Source organism: Protobothrops mucrosquamatus, unplaced genomic scaffold (assembly GCF_001527695.2).
Source record: "Protobothrops mucrosquamatus isolate PMUCROS unplaced genomic scaffold, P.Mucros_1.0 scaffold3034, whole genome shotgun sequence".
NCBI lineage: Eukaryota > Metazoa > Chordata > Lepidosauria > Squamata > Viperidae > Protobothrops > Protobothrops mucrosquamatus.
In genome coordinates this window covers 61,567-82,147 of record NW_015389048.1, presented here as the reverse complement: position 1 = coordinate 82,147, position 20,581 = coordinate 61,567, and the positions used below count along the sequence as shown (strand labels likewise).

Below are 20,581 nucleotides of genomic sequence, written 5' to 3'. Positions count from 1 at the left end.
ACAGAGTGTAAACTGATGATAGGCCTGCTCTGGAGAGGACATCTGTATCTGGTATCTTATCCTGCCACCGGATCCTCAGAATTCTACGAAGGCAAGTCATGTGGAAGTAATTCAGTTGCCTAACGTGCCTCCTGTACACTGTCCAGGTCTCACTAGCATACATCAGGGTAGTTAGCACTGCTGCCTGGTAAACTTTAAAGGCCTAGAATAGCTCACAGGAGGTGACATCAACACACTTCCGGAAGTCCTTTCTAGGCCTCGGAGGCCAGGCCTGCATCCACACAGAGAACCAGATCTTAAGGATAGGATAGAATAGAATAGAATAGAATAGAATAGAATAGAATAGAATAGAATAGAGCTGGAAGGGACCCTGGAGGTCTTCTAGTCCAGCTCCCTGCTCAAGCAGCCAAGTTAGCAGTAGAAACAGCATCTTTTTGGGGGAGAGTCAGTTTTGTTTCCTGGACTAGTCCCTGTAGTTTTCTTGGCAAGATTTCAGAAGTGATGTGTCCTTGCCTTCTTCCTAGGCAGAGACTGACTGGTCCAGGGTCAGCCAACTGCTTTATGTCTAAGACAGAACTAGAAGTCACAAGTGTTTAGCCTGGTGCTTTCACCACCATATCAAACAGGCTCTCCAGGAACAGCAACTTTCTTAATGGGATCTTGTGTTACTTAGTGACTTGCATATGCTTAGAACCACATTCTCTAAAAGGGACCTTGCTGAATTGAAATTCCCAACAACGCTAGAGACACTTTTCTGACTATTCTTTCTTGTCTGTAGTACAACAGCTTAATTAGTTGTATTTCACCTATGAAGCTTCTGTTGTTAGCTAGTTACTGAATGAAGGCCTGAGTTGCTGGAGAGGTGAAATTTATTGCTATGCCTGACGTGAAGTCTGACATAACAGAGTGCATTTGCCAATTCTCATAAATGTGCATGTTCATAAACGGAATTAAGACCAATAAAATGGTGTGACGATAGTGGATTGAGAGCTTTTCTCTTGTCATATTGCCAGCATTTGAGAGACAGACAATCAAACTGATTATCAGGAGATTTGGTAAAAAATATATAAACAAGTATTTATTGAAGCAATATGCCGATTCAACCCTAGCTTATGGAATTATGGAATTGCAAATAGAGTTTGCATTAAACTACATAAAATACACATATTACTGGAATACCCTTTGTTATGGAAAAGGGCAAATACAGATATGAAACCCAATTGTTTCATATCCTGACTATGAACTGCCCCTATAAGTCTAGCTAGTCACTTTTGGAAACATGATATTAGATTAAATGGACTTTGGTGTGATCCAGAAAAGATCCTGTTTCCCCTGAGCTTTATCTTGAGTTACAGTGATCGTATTACTCAGAATGGCCTATTGCCACTTTATTGCTTCTCTGGATATTATTAGATTCTATGTTCTGAACTTACAGGATCTATCTTCTGAATCTGATAATTACATTTCAAGACTTAAACCCACACCTTAACCTTGTGGTATGGAGAATGATCCACTGAGAGCTCCAATTTTGAGCAGATTCCTAACTCCCCTTTGATCATCAAGAGCTACTTTCAGATGGAAGGCTTTTGAAACTACCGGTCAAAATACATACTGTAATGTAGTTATTCATTTTTTTCCCTCCTGGGCAAATTTTAACAAATATTGTATGGTGGTTGAAAAAAGAGAGAAGAGGGAGAAATTTCATCAATCAGACCAGGTGACTGAAAAAAGTGCCTGATCTGGAAGCACCTACACTGGCTATGGCATCATTAATGTTTTAGTCCATACGTTTAATAAGTTGATCTTTCTAAATTACAGTTTCATTTCATCCCAGCTTCTAATAAGGAAGACTTAAATACGCTCATTTTAAAAAGTTATTTGTTGAGTCTATCAAATTTCTCACTTGTTTATACTACAGATATAAGACTCAGCATCAAGTTGAAAACTTAAGCTACACAAAAAATAAAATCACCCCCCCCCAAATAGCCTTTCATCCTTTACAAAGTGGTAGTGGAGATGGCATTTTATTATTGGTATTATTACTAACAACATAAAATGAAAAACAATAAAATTTAGATCAGAATAGAAAATTAAAGTTTTAACTTGGCTTAAAAAATAAATTTGAAGGTCCTGAGAGTTCTAGAACTTGCATCTTAAAAAATCCTGGGATTTGGGTTGTGACTGTGGACACAATAAATCCTCACACCAGAGAAAGTGTACCCTTACATAAACAGGGATAACTCAAAATTTATTCTATGGAATTACAGAATTGATACAAATTCTATGTAATTGGTGGGCATCTAATTCTTAGCTATAACTTCTGTGTAATTTTATCAGTAATGAAGACAGCCTCTCACAATTATGTACATTTATGTCTTTTCTCTTCCTCAATATAAATTGGAAACAAGGAATTAACTAATAAAGTTAGCTGATGATTAACTTATTCTGCATACAGTATAAACTATTAGGGTTGGCAAAAGAAATCTGTGGGTAAGTTTTTCGTTTTGCCAATTTTTGTACATTTACTTGTACTTTTGCGCACAACTCTTTTGAGAAGATTTTCCAGAAAAAAAGTTTTGCATGGGTTTAATAAGGAAAAACGTTGTTTTTTGTCACTAGGCAAATAGCAACTTAGAAGAAATGGTTGTAATTTTTCATTCTTACGAGTATGTGGTGGGATATAACCACACAATTAATTGTCCTGTCTTGACAAGGAAATTCACAAAAGGCTTTATCTAACAGTGCTTGATGGATTAAAAGCGCTGAAAGGGTTTATGAATAAGGATGAATTAAGCAGAAAAGAAACAGTTCCTTAATCAGCTACTCACAGATACACACTGTCCCCTTCAATATCTAGTGTTTGGAATTTAGAAAAATAAAGTGAAGTCAAAGGTAGGCCACGAACTGTCTTCTACTACGTGTCAAGCAGACCAAGCCTGCCCTACTTTTCCCTGACATCTTTCCAGTACAGCAGGGGTGATACACAGAGGAACTAAAGGACAATACATGTAGTACTGTAATAGTGTGTCCTCTTTAAAGTTTTTGAGACTCAGAGTACTGACTTGCAATCTGTACCTCTTTCAGGGATTCTTGAAATGAATGAACTACTGTCCCCAAGCAAAAACATTTTGCATATTTTTCAAATAGGTTTCCTGAAATAAGTCTTGTGGTCTGCACCCCCTGGATGCATAATGTGACAGTGAATTGCTTACTGCCCCAGAGTTCTACTTTTACATTTTTTACCCTAGTGTTTTATGTTTTTTTTTTTTTAAATCAAATGCTTTCCTTACTCCTTGTCATATTAATATCACAAAGCCAGCTGATGGCATCAGATCTTACCAGTTGAGTTTTCTCACATACACGCTTAAACGGTTTAAAATAATATAAGAAAATCCTGCTTTACAATTTCTCCTTCCTCATCCTTTATGGGTATGGCAAGACATTTGACAAAGAAGACAGTTTTATTTAATGAGTTCTTGTCTTCCTAATAGGATCCATGTTGATGGATGGCTGCAGTGCCAAGAATGACCATCTATTTACTTTCACTTCCTTTTTCTTTCATAGTTTAAGAAGGGCTCCACCCAAGAGAAAAAGTTGCTATTTCCAAGCACTGAATGAGTTTGGTTGGATTTTGGTAGTAGTAGTAGTAGTAGTAGTAGTAGTAGTAGTAGTAGTAGTAGTAGTAGTAGTAGTAGTACGAGGAGGAGGAGGAGGAGGAGGAGGAGGAGAAATGTGCTGGAAAGAAAAAGCTAGATGATTAAGGATCATCTAGCAAGGGAAGGTCAAGCTAAAGGAATGGAATGGATCAGATAGATAAGGGAAACAAAGCCAGAAGTAAAAACTAGATGTGGCAACACAGAGCATTAGAAGGTTACAGGGGAGCACTCTTCATTTTGTGCCTACATGATAGTCTGAAGTAGGTTGGGTTGAGAGGACATGACTAGCTTAGAGTCAGCCAGCCAGTTTTCATGGTTAAGAGTGGATGTGAATCTGATTCTTCCCAGGGCTGCTTGCCCCAGAGCAAGGGCAGCCACCTACCATTTTGGAAGGGGAGGATTGAATGATGTCATCCTCAGCCTGTTCCTAGTTTGCTGGGAAGGTACTCATTGTGTCTTCTTGCTCTGCCTCCAAAGTAGTGTTTTTCTCTCTGCACTGGTGCAAACATGGCTTTGCAGGTCCTCATTCTGCCTTTCCTTCCACCTTCCACAAATGCCTCCGTTTCAATTGGCTACTGTGTGCTCTCTTGGGCATCCCTCAACTCCCTCAGTTTACGCTTGGCCAGGCACTTACTACTGGGCTGGTGGCTTATCTCCTACGAAAGGATGGAACTTTGGGATTTTATGTTCAGGGGAGAAACAGTTCAGAAAGAGGATAAAATTGGCAAGAGTTCTTCCACATTTTTCCTTCTAGCTCCATTGGCAGGAAGGACTGTAAAGAATGTTAGATCCTCTTTTCTTTCTTCACCAGTACTCAAAATGCTTGCCCACAGAAGGGAAAGCAAGTAATGCTACTTCCCTGGCTTGGAGGGGAGAGGCAGAGGAGGAGAAGCAGGGGCTGTGGTAACTGTAGTCTGGACAGAATACCTGACTAGCCCTGTGGCCAAATGGGAGGAAGGGACTGGAATCCAGAAAGACTTTCTATTAACTTCATTTCTCAGCTAATTTACATGGAAGATAAGGAATTGAAGGCCGCAGTGCAGAAAAGCCCTATATCCTAGTTCAACATCTTAACCGCTACACCACACCGATTCCCTCATTTTGAATTTGCCTCCCAGTGACTATGTAGATCAGAGATGTCAAACTGCCAGCCTGCGGGCCGAAAATCGCGCCCACCCATTGCCGGCAATGGAAAAAAAGTTGTGATACATCGTGACACGTTACGTAATGTTACGAGTTTGACACCCCTGATGTAGACTCATCCATCTTTACAAATATTTAGAGATCTGATTTGCTATTGCCTTCCAGCCTACTGCTCTGTCATTTCCTGATGTTCCCGTATTCGATTCTAACTAGCTTAGCTTATTGAGATCAGCCAAGGTTGGTTGGAAGTTATAGCCTACCGTAGATACTGTATGTATGAAAGCAAAAATAGAATTAATGACAAGAGTTTCAGTAGAAATGAAATACTTCCCTCTTGGGAAGACTTAGGACAAGGTGACCTAAGTATTGCTATGTAACTCTTACACTTAATGGGTAACTTCAAGCTCCCTGTTCTTTCTTATGTTCTTGAAACTGGACTTTGTTTGAACAACACTTCAAAAGGAGGATGGCACAGATGGAAGATATCCTCTGTAAAGTAGGTCTCCTTGCCATGCCCAAGATAGACCTAGTTAGCATAAACTTTTGCAGAGTAGGAATTTTTTTAATACACCGCACATATCTGAGCCATACACAAAGAACACCTTAAAGACCCAGGAATGTCATTGCAGAGGACCGGTCCTACTTTCCTGCACAGGGTCTTATAAAAAAAATAATGAATAGGTTAAATTCATTGGGTAAATTGTTTAAAGCTGAAATCTTGAAAAGTTTAAGAAAAGACAAGGGGGCAGAGGTTATCCTGCATATTTTATACTAATTTTATATTGATGACTTGTATTTATGTCATTGGAGGTTTAATTATTTGGTCAGTTAATACTTTTATAATGATAGTTATTTCTTATTGAATGTTATTGTTATTACCATTGCATTTATATATTATTATTATTAATATGTGAACCATCACAATACTGTGTCCCCTACTCCTACTCCTAAACTCTCTTGGTGGTCCTGAAGGATGCCATGTTTGATGGTATTGAGAGATCAAAGAGAATCAAAATGGATGAACTATCATCATTGCAGTTCCACCAGAGATCACCAACAAGCACAACTAATGCTGATTCAGTGCTAAGTTTCAGTCTGAAACTTGACTGGAAAGGGTCTAGGTAATCTGTTTTCTCCAGAGCCCTCTGAAGTTGTAGCCTGACTATCTTCTCAACAACTTTCCTCCAAAGGAGAGATTGTGGGAAAATTGTCTAGGAAGAATGTTTGGATCCAATGATAGCTTCTTAAGGAGGCACACAAATGCCTTTTCAAAGCAGGTGAGACCATCCATCCCTCAAGCAGATAATATGGCATGGACCTAACCACACATAAACTTCTGGACATCCTTCATCAGCTGACATGTAAATAGGGGGCAGGTCAGCAGTCCCAAGGACCTTGTCCACTTCCTCTTGAGTTATAGGTTCAAACTCACCCCAGTAAGCACACAAGCATCTTGTTTTAATTATCTCAACAGATTTTCCAGGTGGAGTCCAATTTCCAGGTGGAGTGGATTTGCGTTATTTTAGGCTTGGAATATTCCTTGCAGTAAATATACAAATAACTCTGTGGCATTTCTCTTCCTAGCAAGGAATAAGCCACTTTAAAAAAGTGCTGCTGGATAGCTATTTGTGGATATGATAAGAGTAGAAAAATAGCTACCTTTTACTGCTGTTATTGCCATTTTGTAATCCCTAATAGAGTCTTTTACTATTTTTTGGTTAGATTTACTTCTTTCAATGGCACTCTTCTAGTCTATCATCTCCTGAAGTGCATCAGAAATCTAGTGAGGACCTCAAGATCAACACACAAGGAGCAGCCACCTAGGAACAATAAGCTAAGGTCCTCATCATATGCCCGCTCCAGATTGTGACCAAGTTCTCAATCAAATTGCCTCAAGAACTCTTCCAAGCTTTTGTTAATTACCAAAGGCGGGGTATTCCAAGAGAAAGCTGTTTACATATTTAATAATTAATTAAATGTTTAAACTAAGGACCCAAGGATTAAGTTAACTTAATGCCACAGCAAAACAGGTTATCAGGTGCAATGCATGTCTATATCATACTAGTACAACTGTTTTGTTACCAACTCACAGCTTACACATCTGGAGTAATAGAAGGTCCTGCAGTGTGTGCCAAGAATGGGGCTTGTGCTCATCAGTGTGTTATTTTTTGTGGCACTATCTGCCCTGTGCAATGCCCATTCCCTGTGAAGCACCTTCTATTATATGTTTAGCCTGCTTGTTCAAGTCTATCTTATCACACAGGTCTTCCATCAATAAATGTACAATAAATTTAGGTTTTGTTTTCTTCCTCTGCCTCCTTTTTATTGTACAGATATTTATATGTATTTTAATTGTGTTTCTGTACATCACTCTGAGATCCTTTTGTATAGTTATTGTTGATAATACTACTACTAATTTATTTTCTTCTATTCAGTTGTGTCTAATTCTCAGAGGCTGTTTACACAAGTCCTTACAGTTTTCTTGGCAAGGGTTTTCAGAAGTTGTTTGCCATTGCTTCCTTCCTAGGGCTTAGAGAGAGTGACTGGCCCAAGATTATCCAACTGGCTTTGTGCTCAGTGTGGGGCTAGAATTCACAGTCTTCTGCTTTCTAGCCTGATGCCTTCACCACTACACCAAATTGGCTCTCTCACTAATAATAATAAAGCCAACCAAATATCTACTAAATTAAATTGAGCGATACAAAGATCAATAGGGTCTATACATTTCACATTGTGCTACAAGATTGCAAGTTGACCTTTAAAAGGATTCTAAGTGTGAACAGTTCCTTAAGAGGTACTATAAATAACCTGTAGACAGTTTTTAAAAGGAAATGTGCTACTGAATTTTATCTGGAATACAAATTGTGCTGGAGGTGCTGATTCTTGGTTTAAGGTATGTAAGTTTGTGATTATTTGTAATTAGGCAAATGCATCCTATATTATTTTTTTCCCTCTGAAAAAATCCAAAACCCTTCATGTCAGTAGATTACAAATCCAAGGGATACAGCCAAGAAGAACTATCCTTCTTTAATATACAATGATCAATTTAGAGAACACGAGTCAATAAAAGGATAAGTCTAAACTATATGAATTAACATTCTAGAGTTGCATCTCTAGTAGCAAAGTGATTGCAATCAATTCTTATGAAATATCTTTAAGCAGTAATCTTTTTTAAAGCAATAGTAAACTAATTTCGTATGTTGTAACTCAAACCTTCCATTTTCATATGTTGTAAATCAGGGGTGTCAAACTGGTGGCTCGCGGGCCAGGCCCACCCCAGCTTCACAAAGGGGAAAAAACGTCATGATAGGACATGATATGTCACGTGATGCGATCGAGTTTGACACCTGTGTTGTAAACCAACCCTACCCTGGACCTTCAAGCTCATTAGTCCATAGAGTGCATAAATAACTAGTATTAAATTCATAAAATTTTCTATTAAAAAAGAATAGGCTACTGATAGGAGCAGAAGTAAATTCCCCTAAAATTTCTAATTTCTGTGAAACCTCAGAACAAAAAACATCCCGAATTTTGAATGTGGAGATGTTCTCCGGAACTAGAGAATTTTGGAAGGTGAAGTTCGAAATAAACACTGGCAAAACTTCTGCATGAAAAAAATATTTTAAAAATGCATGCCCTACAGAAATATTGCCCAGTTTTCACTTTGCAAACACGTTTTTTTTTCAATCTTTTGAAGGTTTTGAGTATTTAACAAGCCGAACAATTCAGAAATTCATTAGTAAATTAGGGAGGAAGTAAAAAATGCAAAAAAAAAAAAAGCTCCTTACTTACAGCCAATCAGCATGACGCAAATAGAAAAGATTTTCTCTGAGTTGGTATTTGGAGACACATTTCCAAATCCTACACTGGTCAGGCTGCTGAAGGTAAAATAAAGTGCGGTGACATATTTGTCTTTGATGGACGGTCCTGAGCTGCCATCACTCCGATTGTAATGTTTTCCCAGCTGCTGTCCCAGGGAGTCCAACCAGCCAATTTTGCGAGACAAGTAATGCCTTTCAACATTCCCGATGGCATACCAAATGCAAGCCAGCCAGTGAGCAATGAGTGCAAAGATGCACATCAGTAACATCAAGACAGCCGCACCATACTCTGAGTATCTGTCCAGTTTTCGAGCAACCCTCACTAAACGCAGTAGACGGGCTGTCTTCAGAAGGCCAATGAGGGTTGTTGTCTGCAGAAACAAAAGCCACAGTGCATATTAGGCATGGTTTAAAGTGCTCAGATGCAAAGAGGAGAATAAGAAAAACAGTAAGTATGGTCTCATACCAACAGGTGCCTTTGTAGGTCTTGTGAAGAATGATGCCTACTTAGAAGATTTAAGTCAGGGGTCTTCAAACTGGGCCCTTTTATGACTTGTGGACTTCAACTCCCAGAATTCCTCACGCTGGCTGAGGAATTCTGGGAGTTGAAGTCCACAAGTCATAAAAGGGCCAAGTTTGAAGACCCCTGATTTACGTTCTTAGGAACTCTTTAAGGCAATCTCCATGCACTTTAGTCTGCAGTTTCACGATTAACTTACCAATAAAAAAAACCTCTCATTAAATACATTGAATTTTACTTTGGTACAGAATTACATATGTCTTTTATTTATTAGAATTACTGCTTCTTTCATACAGTACAAAGCCAGCATGCATTAGATTTCTTAAAGATCTAAGAAATGGTTAGACCCAAGCCTACTGTGGGAGTTGCATCAGGCATCTTTCGACCACAATTCAGCACATACTTCATGGACATGTCAGTCAATGATGCAATAACTGCCATTGCATTACTGACCTCTGCAGGCCCCTTTCCCTACTTTTTCTACTTGTTATCAAATACTTGGATCTAGGAAGGGTGCCTTCTCCATAATTTTCTCTGCTCTGTGGAACACCCTTTTTCAGAGACCTGCATTATCTACAGAGCATTATCTCCAGCCATAGTGTAGACTTTAAAAAACGCTCAAGGCAGTCCAGAGAATTAACCATAGTAACTGTCCCATTACAATCTATTGTTTACACTATAATAACTGCAATAAAACAGCTGCCCTTTTCACTGGTGAAAATGAGTCAAAATAAATGGTATATAGTAAATAGTATATTTGGTACAGAGCAAATAGCTGTAAATCTGGAGCACATACTTTATGCTCGGATTTAAATTGCCTCTCTCCTAAGAACCACTGAATTGGATTTAATTTCTAAATGAAATCCATGTTTTGGGGCTTTATGCAAGAGGCATTTAAGGTAGACTTCTTAGGAAGTATCCATGTGAATAAGTATATCTGAAGCTCCCTTATTCTGAGCCAGACATTTGACTGAATAATGTCTGTAATGGTTGGAAGGTTTGTCTATTACAGATCTTTCCAGTCATTTCTTGAAATGCAAGGGATTGAATTGGAATTTTCTGCATTACTACTACTACTACTGCTACTGCTGCTGCTGCTGCTGCTACTACTACTTTAAATGTACATCCTGCCTTTCCCTTGAGTGGTTTATGTGGGGAGTCCCCCCTCACTTTATTTGCTTGCAAACATATTTCTATATTATCGAGTGACAATCTTTTTCTTAAAAGCTTCAAGACCTTTTAGAGAAATGGAATTGAATGGGGAATTATAATCGAATGGAGAGCAAGTTTGGTGAAGTGCTTATAGCATTAGGCTAGAAACCAGGAGATTGTGAGTTCTAGTCCCATCTTAGGCATGAAACTAGCTTAGTAACTTGGGTCATTGACTGTCAGGTGCAAATTTATGTGTGAAGGATTAAAGTTGACTACTTTATTGTATTTTACCGGTCATACAAGAAACTCTCCAGACTGCTTGCCTTCTCTTGGGAACAAACAAATAAGGTCCCATGGAACATAAAGGGGATCATCCCTCAATCTCTTGCAGCTGTGCAATGCCTCATTGGGAAGAAAGTTGACCAGCTCTTCATTATTGCTCTCCATACAAGGAGAGGACTTGAGATCACCCACAATTGCTCCAGACCAGGGGTAGGCAACCTTGGATCTTTTATGACTCATGGACTTCAACTCCCAGAATCCCTGAGCCAGCCATGCTGAGGGGAAAGGGAGAGGTTTCCATGCTGAGCCATGCTGGCTTAGGAATTCTGGGAGTTGAAGTCCACGAGTCATAAAAGAGCCAAGGTTGCCTACCCCTGCTTCAGACAGTTGATCCTTGCGAGGAGACACAAAACAGCAGTCTCCAGGGGGTTCAGAGTTCTGGGAGACCAGGAAAAAAAGCCATCTTTCTCAAGCCATTGGACACAGGATCCACATATTTTCTTTTTAAATCGCTCTCAGAAATTGCCTATTGTTTGTTGTTGTTGTTATTGTTATTATTAGGAACTCTTGGATCAACAAATCTGAAAACTGGCTGAATTTCTTCAATCTTTAGTGAAACGAGTTTTAAATACAGTTTTGATTTAAAAAATTTTTTTTTTGAAATAAGCAGAAAACAGGTGATTAGAACTTTGATTTTAGAAAGTTACAAATTGACTAAGAGTTCAGATGGATTTGAAATAAGATTTTAGAATTTATGTTAAGAAGCCTTCCTATGAGAAAATGCTTTTGTTTTGAATTATTTTGGGGAAAAAAGGCATAATAGGTTGAGACATTGAAAGTTGGACAATTGAGGGAACCAGAAGGAATGAATGATTATATTAATGGAGAACAACACTTAAATTTGACTTACTAATACAAAATGAAGCAAAGTATTTTAATATTGGATGTACTGAAGGATGTATTTGAACAATTAACAATAGTTAATTTTAAGAGTGTCTCGCTTTACAGATAGACAGTGTTTAAAAGACGTTACAGAAGAGAAACGTGTTTTATCTAACAAGATTGGGGCTGAGCTGAAAGTGGATTTAAAAAGAACACTCTTAATAATTAAACTTATTAAATTACTTTACTTAAATTATTTAAGAATTAAATTCTTAATAATTAAAAGGGATATACAAGTGATAAACCAAGACAGTGACCTGGATAATTTTCCTATATGGGATTTACAAAAGCGGCTTGTTAAAGCTTTGAAGAATTTTATGAGAAGAGAAAAGAAAAAATGAAAAGAAATCAAGTTCTGTTACATTATTTGAAGGGATTGAAGATCAAGAATATTAAAAGCAAAAGGGAGGAATATAAATTTGGTTTATTTGATAAATGTTAAAATACATATCTTTGGTAACCCTTAATGGATTTTTCCCTGAAATCAGGACTGAAATGACAAGGCTTTATGAATTTGTTTATAAATAAAAGATGGGATATGGGAAGAAGAGAATATTTGTTATATTTTAAGAGAAGGTGATAAGTTACTAAAATTGTTTATTCTTGTGATGAAGGAGGATGTCATTTATTTATATATTTCTTTTGCTTTTCTTTACTATATTCTAATTTTTCTTTCTTTTCTATTTTATCTTTCTATTTTTTCTTTTCTCCACCTTCTATTTTTTTCCTGTTTTTGTCTGCACTAGTTTTTATCTTTACAGTTGTAATTTTTAATAAAATTTACTATTAAAAAGTGGTTTTGCATGTGTGTAGCTTCCCATGACTATCCCTTCTATTTTCAAGATGGCATATATAATGCATAAAATTTAACAGCTGAAAACATGTACAGTTTTAATGGGACAAGCCATTTCATCCCCCTAAGTGCAATTATAATGTTTTATTAAAACTTTGCATTTTTTATACATAGATCATAGGAGCAATAATTTGGAAATAAGAAAAAAGTGTTCCCTTCTTTTAAAATAACTTGAACATAACATGTTCTATTTATGCCAGTCTTGTAACTTTCTCCCTGCAACAAATGCAAGATGCTAGACCACAGCAGCAATTTATTGTATTATTGCTACATCAGGGCAGTGCCACAAATTAAGAAAAAGGAAGTGAAGTCAGCATCTGCTGTTGAAAAATGTTGCTATGTTTCATTTAGGTTTTTATCCTCCAGGGCTTCCCAAACCTGAGAAAATTACCCAGAACTGGGTAAAAGTGTTTTTATTTTGGGTAAGGACACATGTACCAATTACAACAGGGACATTTAAATTGACTTAAAGACAGCCTCGTGAACTAAAATATATTTTAAAATTTCCCAAGTATTCCTATAAGACAAAAAAATGGGTGAAATTGCCAACAATAATTTATTGATATGACATAAACATCATTCAGTAATGTTGTTTTATAATATAGGTAGTCTTTGAATTAATACCATTTGATTCAGTGACTGTTCAAAATTATGATCGTTCTAAAGTAAGGGACTGATGGCGGGTCCTTCAAGTTTGATAAGACTTTCTGATAAGTGGTTTTGAGTAATGAAAGAAAAAGTTTGAGAAGGACTGTCCTAGATCCTATACATGAATACATTAGGGAGCATCCTTCACAAAGGTATAATTAGGAAGATAATTTTTATAAGGATCAAAAGCTGTAAACACCCAGCATTTGTTCACTGCTAAGTCATTCCTTCTAAGAAATCCATTACAAGTTTCTGACTGAATGAAATTGCATGATTCTTCCAAAAAGACTTTGTCATGGCAATGATGGACACCGATGCATAGAATTCATAGTGAGGAGGTTCCCCCTATGAGTAATTGAGATGAGAGGGAGAAGATGCCATTATAAATTACAAGTAAAGCTGAGGGAAAGAGAGTTGAGAGAGAGAGAGAGAGAAAAAAGATAGGTAGGTTAAGACTTGATATATTTATTGATATATTTTTTACATAATTCTGTACCTAATGTATTTGGAAATGCATACCAGTTTTGTCAGTATTCTCACTTGTATATATTATTAGATCAAGCTATTGGCTCTGGATGTGTCTATATTGGAACCTATCCTGACCCTTTCTTCAATAAGCTTGCTTCTATTTTATTACTAAGTACTATATAATAGAGTTTTAAACCAGGGATTGCATTTAAGTGTTGTTTTTATCTTTTGTAAAAAAAAGTTGGAAGTCACTTTCTTTTCATATGTTTTTTCTATAGTTTCTGTTTCCTGCACTATCCCATACCTTTCTTTTTATTCTTTCCCTCTATTTATTCCTCTTTCTGACCATTTACTAATATTTATTAGTTTTTATCTTCATGTTCTATGAAAACTGATTAAAAAAAACCCAGAAATAAAATACATCTCCTTTCACTGTCTGCCTGCTTACCTTCTTGCTTATGGGCAACTTTTCCCTTCTTATAGATCTTAATCTTTACATCAACACTGGGCAGGAAGGTCTTTTGAAAAGGAGTTTCCTCTGAAAGGAAGGTCCCTCCTCTGAAAACTATTTATGCACCTGCAAGGAGCACGGCCATACAGCACTTGTAATATATAAATAAAACCAAATTAAAATTCTGCTTATTGAAATTTGGACACTGAGAATTCAGTGTCCCAGAAAGATTCTGCCACATGTAAGAGGGATCTTCCCTAGAGATCTAGAATCCAGGTCTATAGCAAAGTTACTCCTGACTGGAGGAAGGCAATTTTTTTTTTGAATTGTGATAGAAATCAGTGATTGCTAAGAACCCAAGTACATCTAAATTAATTTGGTCCCACTTTTTGCAGACCCTTTCTTGCTTAATAATGTTATGTCCTCTTTAATTACATTGTTCTGTTTTCCCCTTCTTCAGTGAAGTAGAGGGGAATCATATTTCTTCCCTTTCTTTGGAAGATAAATGTCTTACATAACAAATTGTAGACCTTTCATTTTCACCCCAATGTAATTAATTTTATCGAAAGTTTCCTTATAATGCTCATATAAATAACAGCACAAGAAATGGTCTGCAACTCTGGTCTTTTGAATTCATTTTATGCTAACGAGTATGCATATTCTTTGAAAGCTTTATATTGTGTATAATGAAATTTCACCTAACCCGAGGGATTCTTTTAACTTGTCACGGAGAAATAAAAATCATCTTTGTGAGTCAGATAATTTAATCTTATTTCTGTAAAGTTTCCTGATTTCTAAATCTAGTTAGTTTAAAAGAGATTTCAGATTGAGGATATTTGAATATTTTCCTATGTTCATCCTTGGAAACCCCATTCAGGTTTCCATCTTACACAATAGGAATAAGAAAAACATTATATATATATATATAAATATCCACCCATCCTGACAAATAACTCAAGGCAGCGAACATATACGATACACACCCCTCCTTCTATTTTCTCCACAACAACAACCCCGTGAGGTGAATTTGGCTGAGAGAGAGTGACTGGCTCAAAGTCACCCAGGTGGCTTTCATGACTAAGGTGGGCATCTTTCTCTGTTGCCCCTTTCATGCAAGGGTTCCTCAAGAAAAGTCAGTGACTTATGCTTTTTGGGGGACCAGATGAAGATCTTTTTTTATGGCAGGGCTTTTTAATTTAAACAATTCTCTTTTTATCAGAACTGAAATATTGTGCTTATCACAACATCTTTAAAGTAGAAATGATGTTATGCATAAGATAGATTTTATATTTTTGAATCGTACCTATACAGTAACCCACTGGCTTAAATAGTAGGTTCTAAATATTACAATTCAGAAGAACCTGGGGCAACTTTCAGAGAACTTAATTGTATTTATGTGTGAGCAGGGATTATTACAATTTTCCTTTTATTTCTAATCTCTCTGCTTCATGTAAAAGATCTCTAAATGTATACATGCAACGACATACCTGCTGTATTCAATACTTGAAGCAGGTATTTTATTAAAACCCTCTTCTTCTATTGCTGCTGTGCCAGGTTGCTGACTGCCAAACAGCTGATCAGTGCACTGGTAGCAGGGACCCAACTCGACAACCACTCCCAACTTTCCAGATGGACTCCTTGTCATCCTCAAGTTGTTTGCCTGCACCCCATTATGGACTGCAATTTACACGTGCAAATCGTTGCAATTTGCATGTACAAATTGTTATTTATTTCAGTTTAAGATATGCTGAGGCCTTTGAACTATGGTGCTGGAGAAGACTCCTGCAAGTCCCTTGGACTGCAAGGCAATCAAACTGGTCAGTCCTAGACAAGATCAACCCCGACTGCTCTTTAGAAGGCGAGATCCTGAAGTTGAAACTCAAGTACTTTGGCCACCTAATGAGAAGGAATGACTCACTGGAGAAGAGCCTAATGCTGGGAAAGATTGAGGGCAATAGAAGAAGGGGACGACAGAGAATGAGGTGGCTGAATGGAGTCACTGAAGCAGCAGGCGTGAGCTTAAATGGACTCCAGAAGATGGTAGAGGACAGGAAGGCCTGGAGGAACGTTGTCCATGGGGTTGCAATGGGTCGGACACGACTTTGCAACTAACAACAACAAGATATGCATTTCTGTTTTTAATGTTTTTATATTAAGTCACAAGGAGTCCCAAGATTTTGTGATATTTAAATAAACAAATGAAAAATGATAATAATAAAGTAGGTTAGTCAATTGGTTAAAGAACTAACTCAAAAGGCAAGGATCCCTCTTAGCTAGACAGAGTCCATGAGCATGTTTGCTGTGGATATCTAGTGCCCCAGGAGCTTTTAAAGAATCTGCCTGGATATTTCTGCCTACTACAGGTAGTCCTGACTTACAACCATTCATTTAGTGACCATTCAAAATTACAACGTGACTGGAAAAAAGTAACTTATGACCGTTTTTCACATTTAGGACCGCTGCAGCATCTCCCACAGTCACATGATTAAAATTCAACCGACTCATATTTATGACGGCTGCAGAGTCCTGGGCTCGTGTGATTTTGCGACCTTCCGACAAGCAAAGTCAGTGGGGAAGCCAGATTCACTTAACAATGGTGTCAAAGAAAAGTACTAACATGGAGTAAAATTCTCTTAACAACGTCTTGTTTAGCAACGGAAATTTTGGGCTCAATTGTGGCGGTAAGTTGGGGACTAACTCTAGATGGCAATATATGTGCCGGTCAACTCACTAAACACACGTTATATGTAACACAACTGCTTGTTACTGTGCGGGTCCCTTTTTGGAGCATGCTTTCTCTGAGGGCAGAAAATGCTTCTGCCTGTTTGTATTAGGAAGGATTCAGTCAGGAGCCCGTTGGACAAAAATGATTGCTTGGAGGAGACTGACGAGGGCTATCCCAGCTCCCTATATACCAGTGGTTCTCAACCTTTTTAATGCCGCGACCCCCAACCGGTCGTAAGTCGAGGACTAAACCAGTTGTAAGTCGAGGACTAAACTGGTTGTAAGTCGAGGACTAAACCGGTCGTAAGTCGAGGACTAAACCGGTCGTAAGTCGAGGATTAAGCCAGTCGTAAGTTGAGGACTACCCAACCGGTCGTAAGTTGAGGACTTTCCCTGCCCGGGAGCGCCGCACATTCGTGGTTCCGCCCCCTGTGCCAGCCGAGGCGTAGCTGGCAAGCGGCAGAGATGGAGCATGCCGACCACCAGCTGGCCCAGCCCAAGGGAGGTAAGGCACCCGCCGGAAAAGGGGGAGACAAAAAAATGGCGGACAGCCTTGCTTGGCGACCCCCGTGAAATGGTCAATCGACCCCAAATGGGGTCCCGACCCACAGGTTGAGAACCACTGCTATATATACTCCTTCTTCTCAGTTCTGATTACTGAAGCTTTCAGGAGTGTTAATTACTATTCAACTTTCATTGTCCAAAATAAAAGTGTTCCTTTGATTTATAATGATGGCTGCTAGATTGAAGGGCAGCATATATTAGGAGATGACAATGCCCTAATCTGATTGTAAAACTTACTTTTGAAGTATTTGCATTTGAACAAATGCATTCTAATTAAAAAAAAACAACACAAATGTAGAGTCTAGCCATTTTCTTTTTACTCAGAAAGCTTTTTTTTTTTTAACTGTTGAGCTTTTTCTTGTGCCCAATTAGCTTTCCTTTCCTCCCCCCCCCCCCGTCAACTATTTGAATTAGCTGGTTTTTATTGTTTTGCATTTTGCACTGGTGTAAAGCTGTACTTTTTATGATTGATGGAAAGTGTCCTAAGCTCCGTAGGAACTTTTGGTTTTCTACTCTAAGGGTAAAAAGGGAGATTCAACCTCAAAAATTTCCCCTTCCAATTACTGCAGAAGTTTTAATGGCGCACATCATTTAAATGCCATTTCTGATATAAAAAAAAAACCCCCATGATCTTACGTGAGCATGTCAGGAATTGAATCTCAAGAAAGCTTGGGATTCATATCCTTCTCATTCTGTTGACATGCTCCTAGTTCTGGGGGAAAAAATCACTAACTCAGGAATTGCTATATATAACTTCCATCCCCTGCAGTCACTGAGAAAAAAAATTGTAAAACGAAGGGGTAAAGCTCTTTTCACTCTCAAAAAATGGGCAAGAAAATAGCTGTGGTAGTGAATATTTAATATTGTTAAATTGTTAGATAAATATGTTCTCAAGTCAAGCTTGGCTCCTTATGTTTTTTTTCATTCTCAGTGTAACATATAGTCAGAGTATTCCCTTAGCAGTCTCCGATGCAAGTACTAATTCAATCTAAACCTATTTTAGTCTCTAAGCCCACAAACTCAGCCAAGTGCTAAATTATTAGGAAATAAAAGTTCTCACTGAGCTATGCACAATAAACTTGATATTTATTATTAATTACTGATATCTCTTAGCCATCCTGTTCTAGAAGAGGTTGGAAATACTCCCAGATATATGGCTTTATACTTAATCTGAACTAGAAACTATTCCTTGTAGGTAAAAAGTGGGTCAGGCTACGTATATCGACCATGTGGGTCATGCTTGGTTCATATTTGTTGCTCAGAATTATTTCCCATGTTGTCTAATACTAATCATCCACTTTAATGTTCCACTCTGTATTACTTTTTAAAAATTGCATTTGTGCTCTTTGAGGCTGACGATACTGACTTACGACAGAGCAAACTGCATCCTAAAATTATTATGTGGGATCTCTGATTTGATTTCTTATTGTTCAATAAAGACCTAAGAGGAATCTGTCTGCAATTTCGGTGTGAACAAATTGGGATCCTTCAGTAAAATGAACTTTGCAGAATCACAGATGGGCAGCAGTGAAGAACTTGAAAGGAGATTTTAGTGGGAAAGGTGTTTTCAAGATGAAGCATACATTTGGAAAACCAGTTTTAAAAAACAGTAGATATTAGGATAGCTGACTTTTTAACCAAAGTACATATTAGGAGCACCTCAGTTTTTTTTTTTAAAAAAAAACTATGTTTGGGGATATTGGGTAGTAAGCTGTATATATGAAGGAAAGTTGTGAATGTTAGGAATATGATTTTCCAGTCTCTTTTTAAACCATTTTTAGTTATTATAGAATAGAATAATTAGCATATTCCTAAAAAGCTGAGATAGAGCAAATTAAGACTGATTCATACATTCTTACAGAAAGATATTGCACAACCACAGGGAAAACAAGCATTATCATCTAGAAATGTCTATTTAATATCTTTGCCATAAATCTCATACTTTAAGTTGTATGCTAGCATAATATTTTAAAAACAGCAATTTTAAGTGAATCCACAGGAGCCTACCACCACTAGGCCCAGAATTATAACCAGTCATCTATTTTTTTTTTTTCAGTAGGCTGATACAAAAACAGACTTATACAGGTGGTGTGGCTGGTGGCATTCAGCTCATTATCTTGTGGCCTTTCTAAAAACAGCTTGAAGTCAAGACTTTCTGAGCCTTGGAGAACCTCCTGGTGAAGCCTCTGAAAGCAATGCCATTTCATAAAAAGACTGGTTGACAAAGTTGTTAGCAGGGGTCTTTACTATAAGGGGACCTTGTGACAACAGGGATTTTAAAAAGGCTCAATAACTAAGGTTGCAATTAGAGTAAGAGATAATATTGCTGACCTATATTCACAATCATTCTCATGATAGGGGAATTATCACTGGAATATTATGCTGATCAAGAACAAAAAAATAAGCAGCAGCCCTGAAAAGGGGTAATTCAGAAAATCACCAAAGTTCACTTATATGAAGTAAGTAATAGAAGAGCTATAGTTGTAGTAGTATAGTAGTAGTAGCAATAATTGTAATAGTAGTAGCAGCAGCACAATAACTGGACATGCATCTACAAGGAAAGAGGGAAGATTTTCCAGACTGTTTAAGCTGAATCTGACCCATATGATGTACCAACTAACTTCAGGGATGTTGCTTACACAGGAAGTCTGAACACAAGAAAGGATTCGTTTCCCTACCTTTGTCTATACTCTAAAAGTTAATTCAGGAAATGATAAGGGGAGGGCCAGGCTTCATCTGATATTGTTTTGAGGTTTCTCCTACCTCAGTGTTTCTCAACCTTGACAATTCTAAGGCATGTGGACTTCAGAAGACCAAGCATTTCTTGTTTTTGGTGAGCCCTGAAGGTGAAGGTCTCAATCTTCTCTAGCAGTGCTCAACAAAGCCAGAAGATGGGCAGGTGCTATGCTGAACAAGCAACCATGCTACGTATTGAAGTAGCTTGGGGGAGTTGCCTGAAATGTTATTGGAGGGACACACATCATCCAAGGTTTGCATATCCTTGAAGACAGCAGTGTCCATTCAGAGAGGACAAGGCTGCTTTTTCAACTTGCTTCTTCCTTCACACTGAGGATTTGAGGCCAAGTGTTTTAATACAGAGTTCTTTATCATGGATAGGCACTGATGGAGACTTGAACCTGAATCTCTCCAGTCAACATCCAACCAGGGCTTTTTTTCAGCCGGAACGCGGCGGAACCGCGTTCCGGCACCTTTTTCCGGGCCGGCCGCACCGGAAATAGCCCCTCCCACACCGGAAATAGCCCCTCCCAAATTTTACTTGCATTCCTGTTCTCTAAAGGGGCGGTCCTAGGGTTTGATGAGGGCGTGGCCAGGTTTGAGTTCCGCCACCTTTTCTCC

The 20,581-nt window shown here is 38.0% G+C and overlaps 1 protein-coding gene across 1 annotated transcript in view; it reads right to left on the bottom strand.

Annotated features, from left to right (window-relative positions):
• KCNH7 (potassium voltage-gated channel subfamily H member 7) overlaps nucleotides 1–20,581 on the bottom strand; it is a 119,759-nt gene that overhangs the window by 70,979 nt on the left and 28,199 nt on the right. Inside the window, exon 6 of the mRNA XM_029286173.1 lies at nucleotides 8,592–8,991. Coding sequence (XP_029142006.1) covers nucleotides 8,592–8,991 — 400 coding nt within the window. The remainder of the gene's footprint in view (nucleotides 1–8,591; nucleotides 8,992–20,581) is intronic.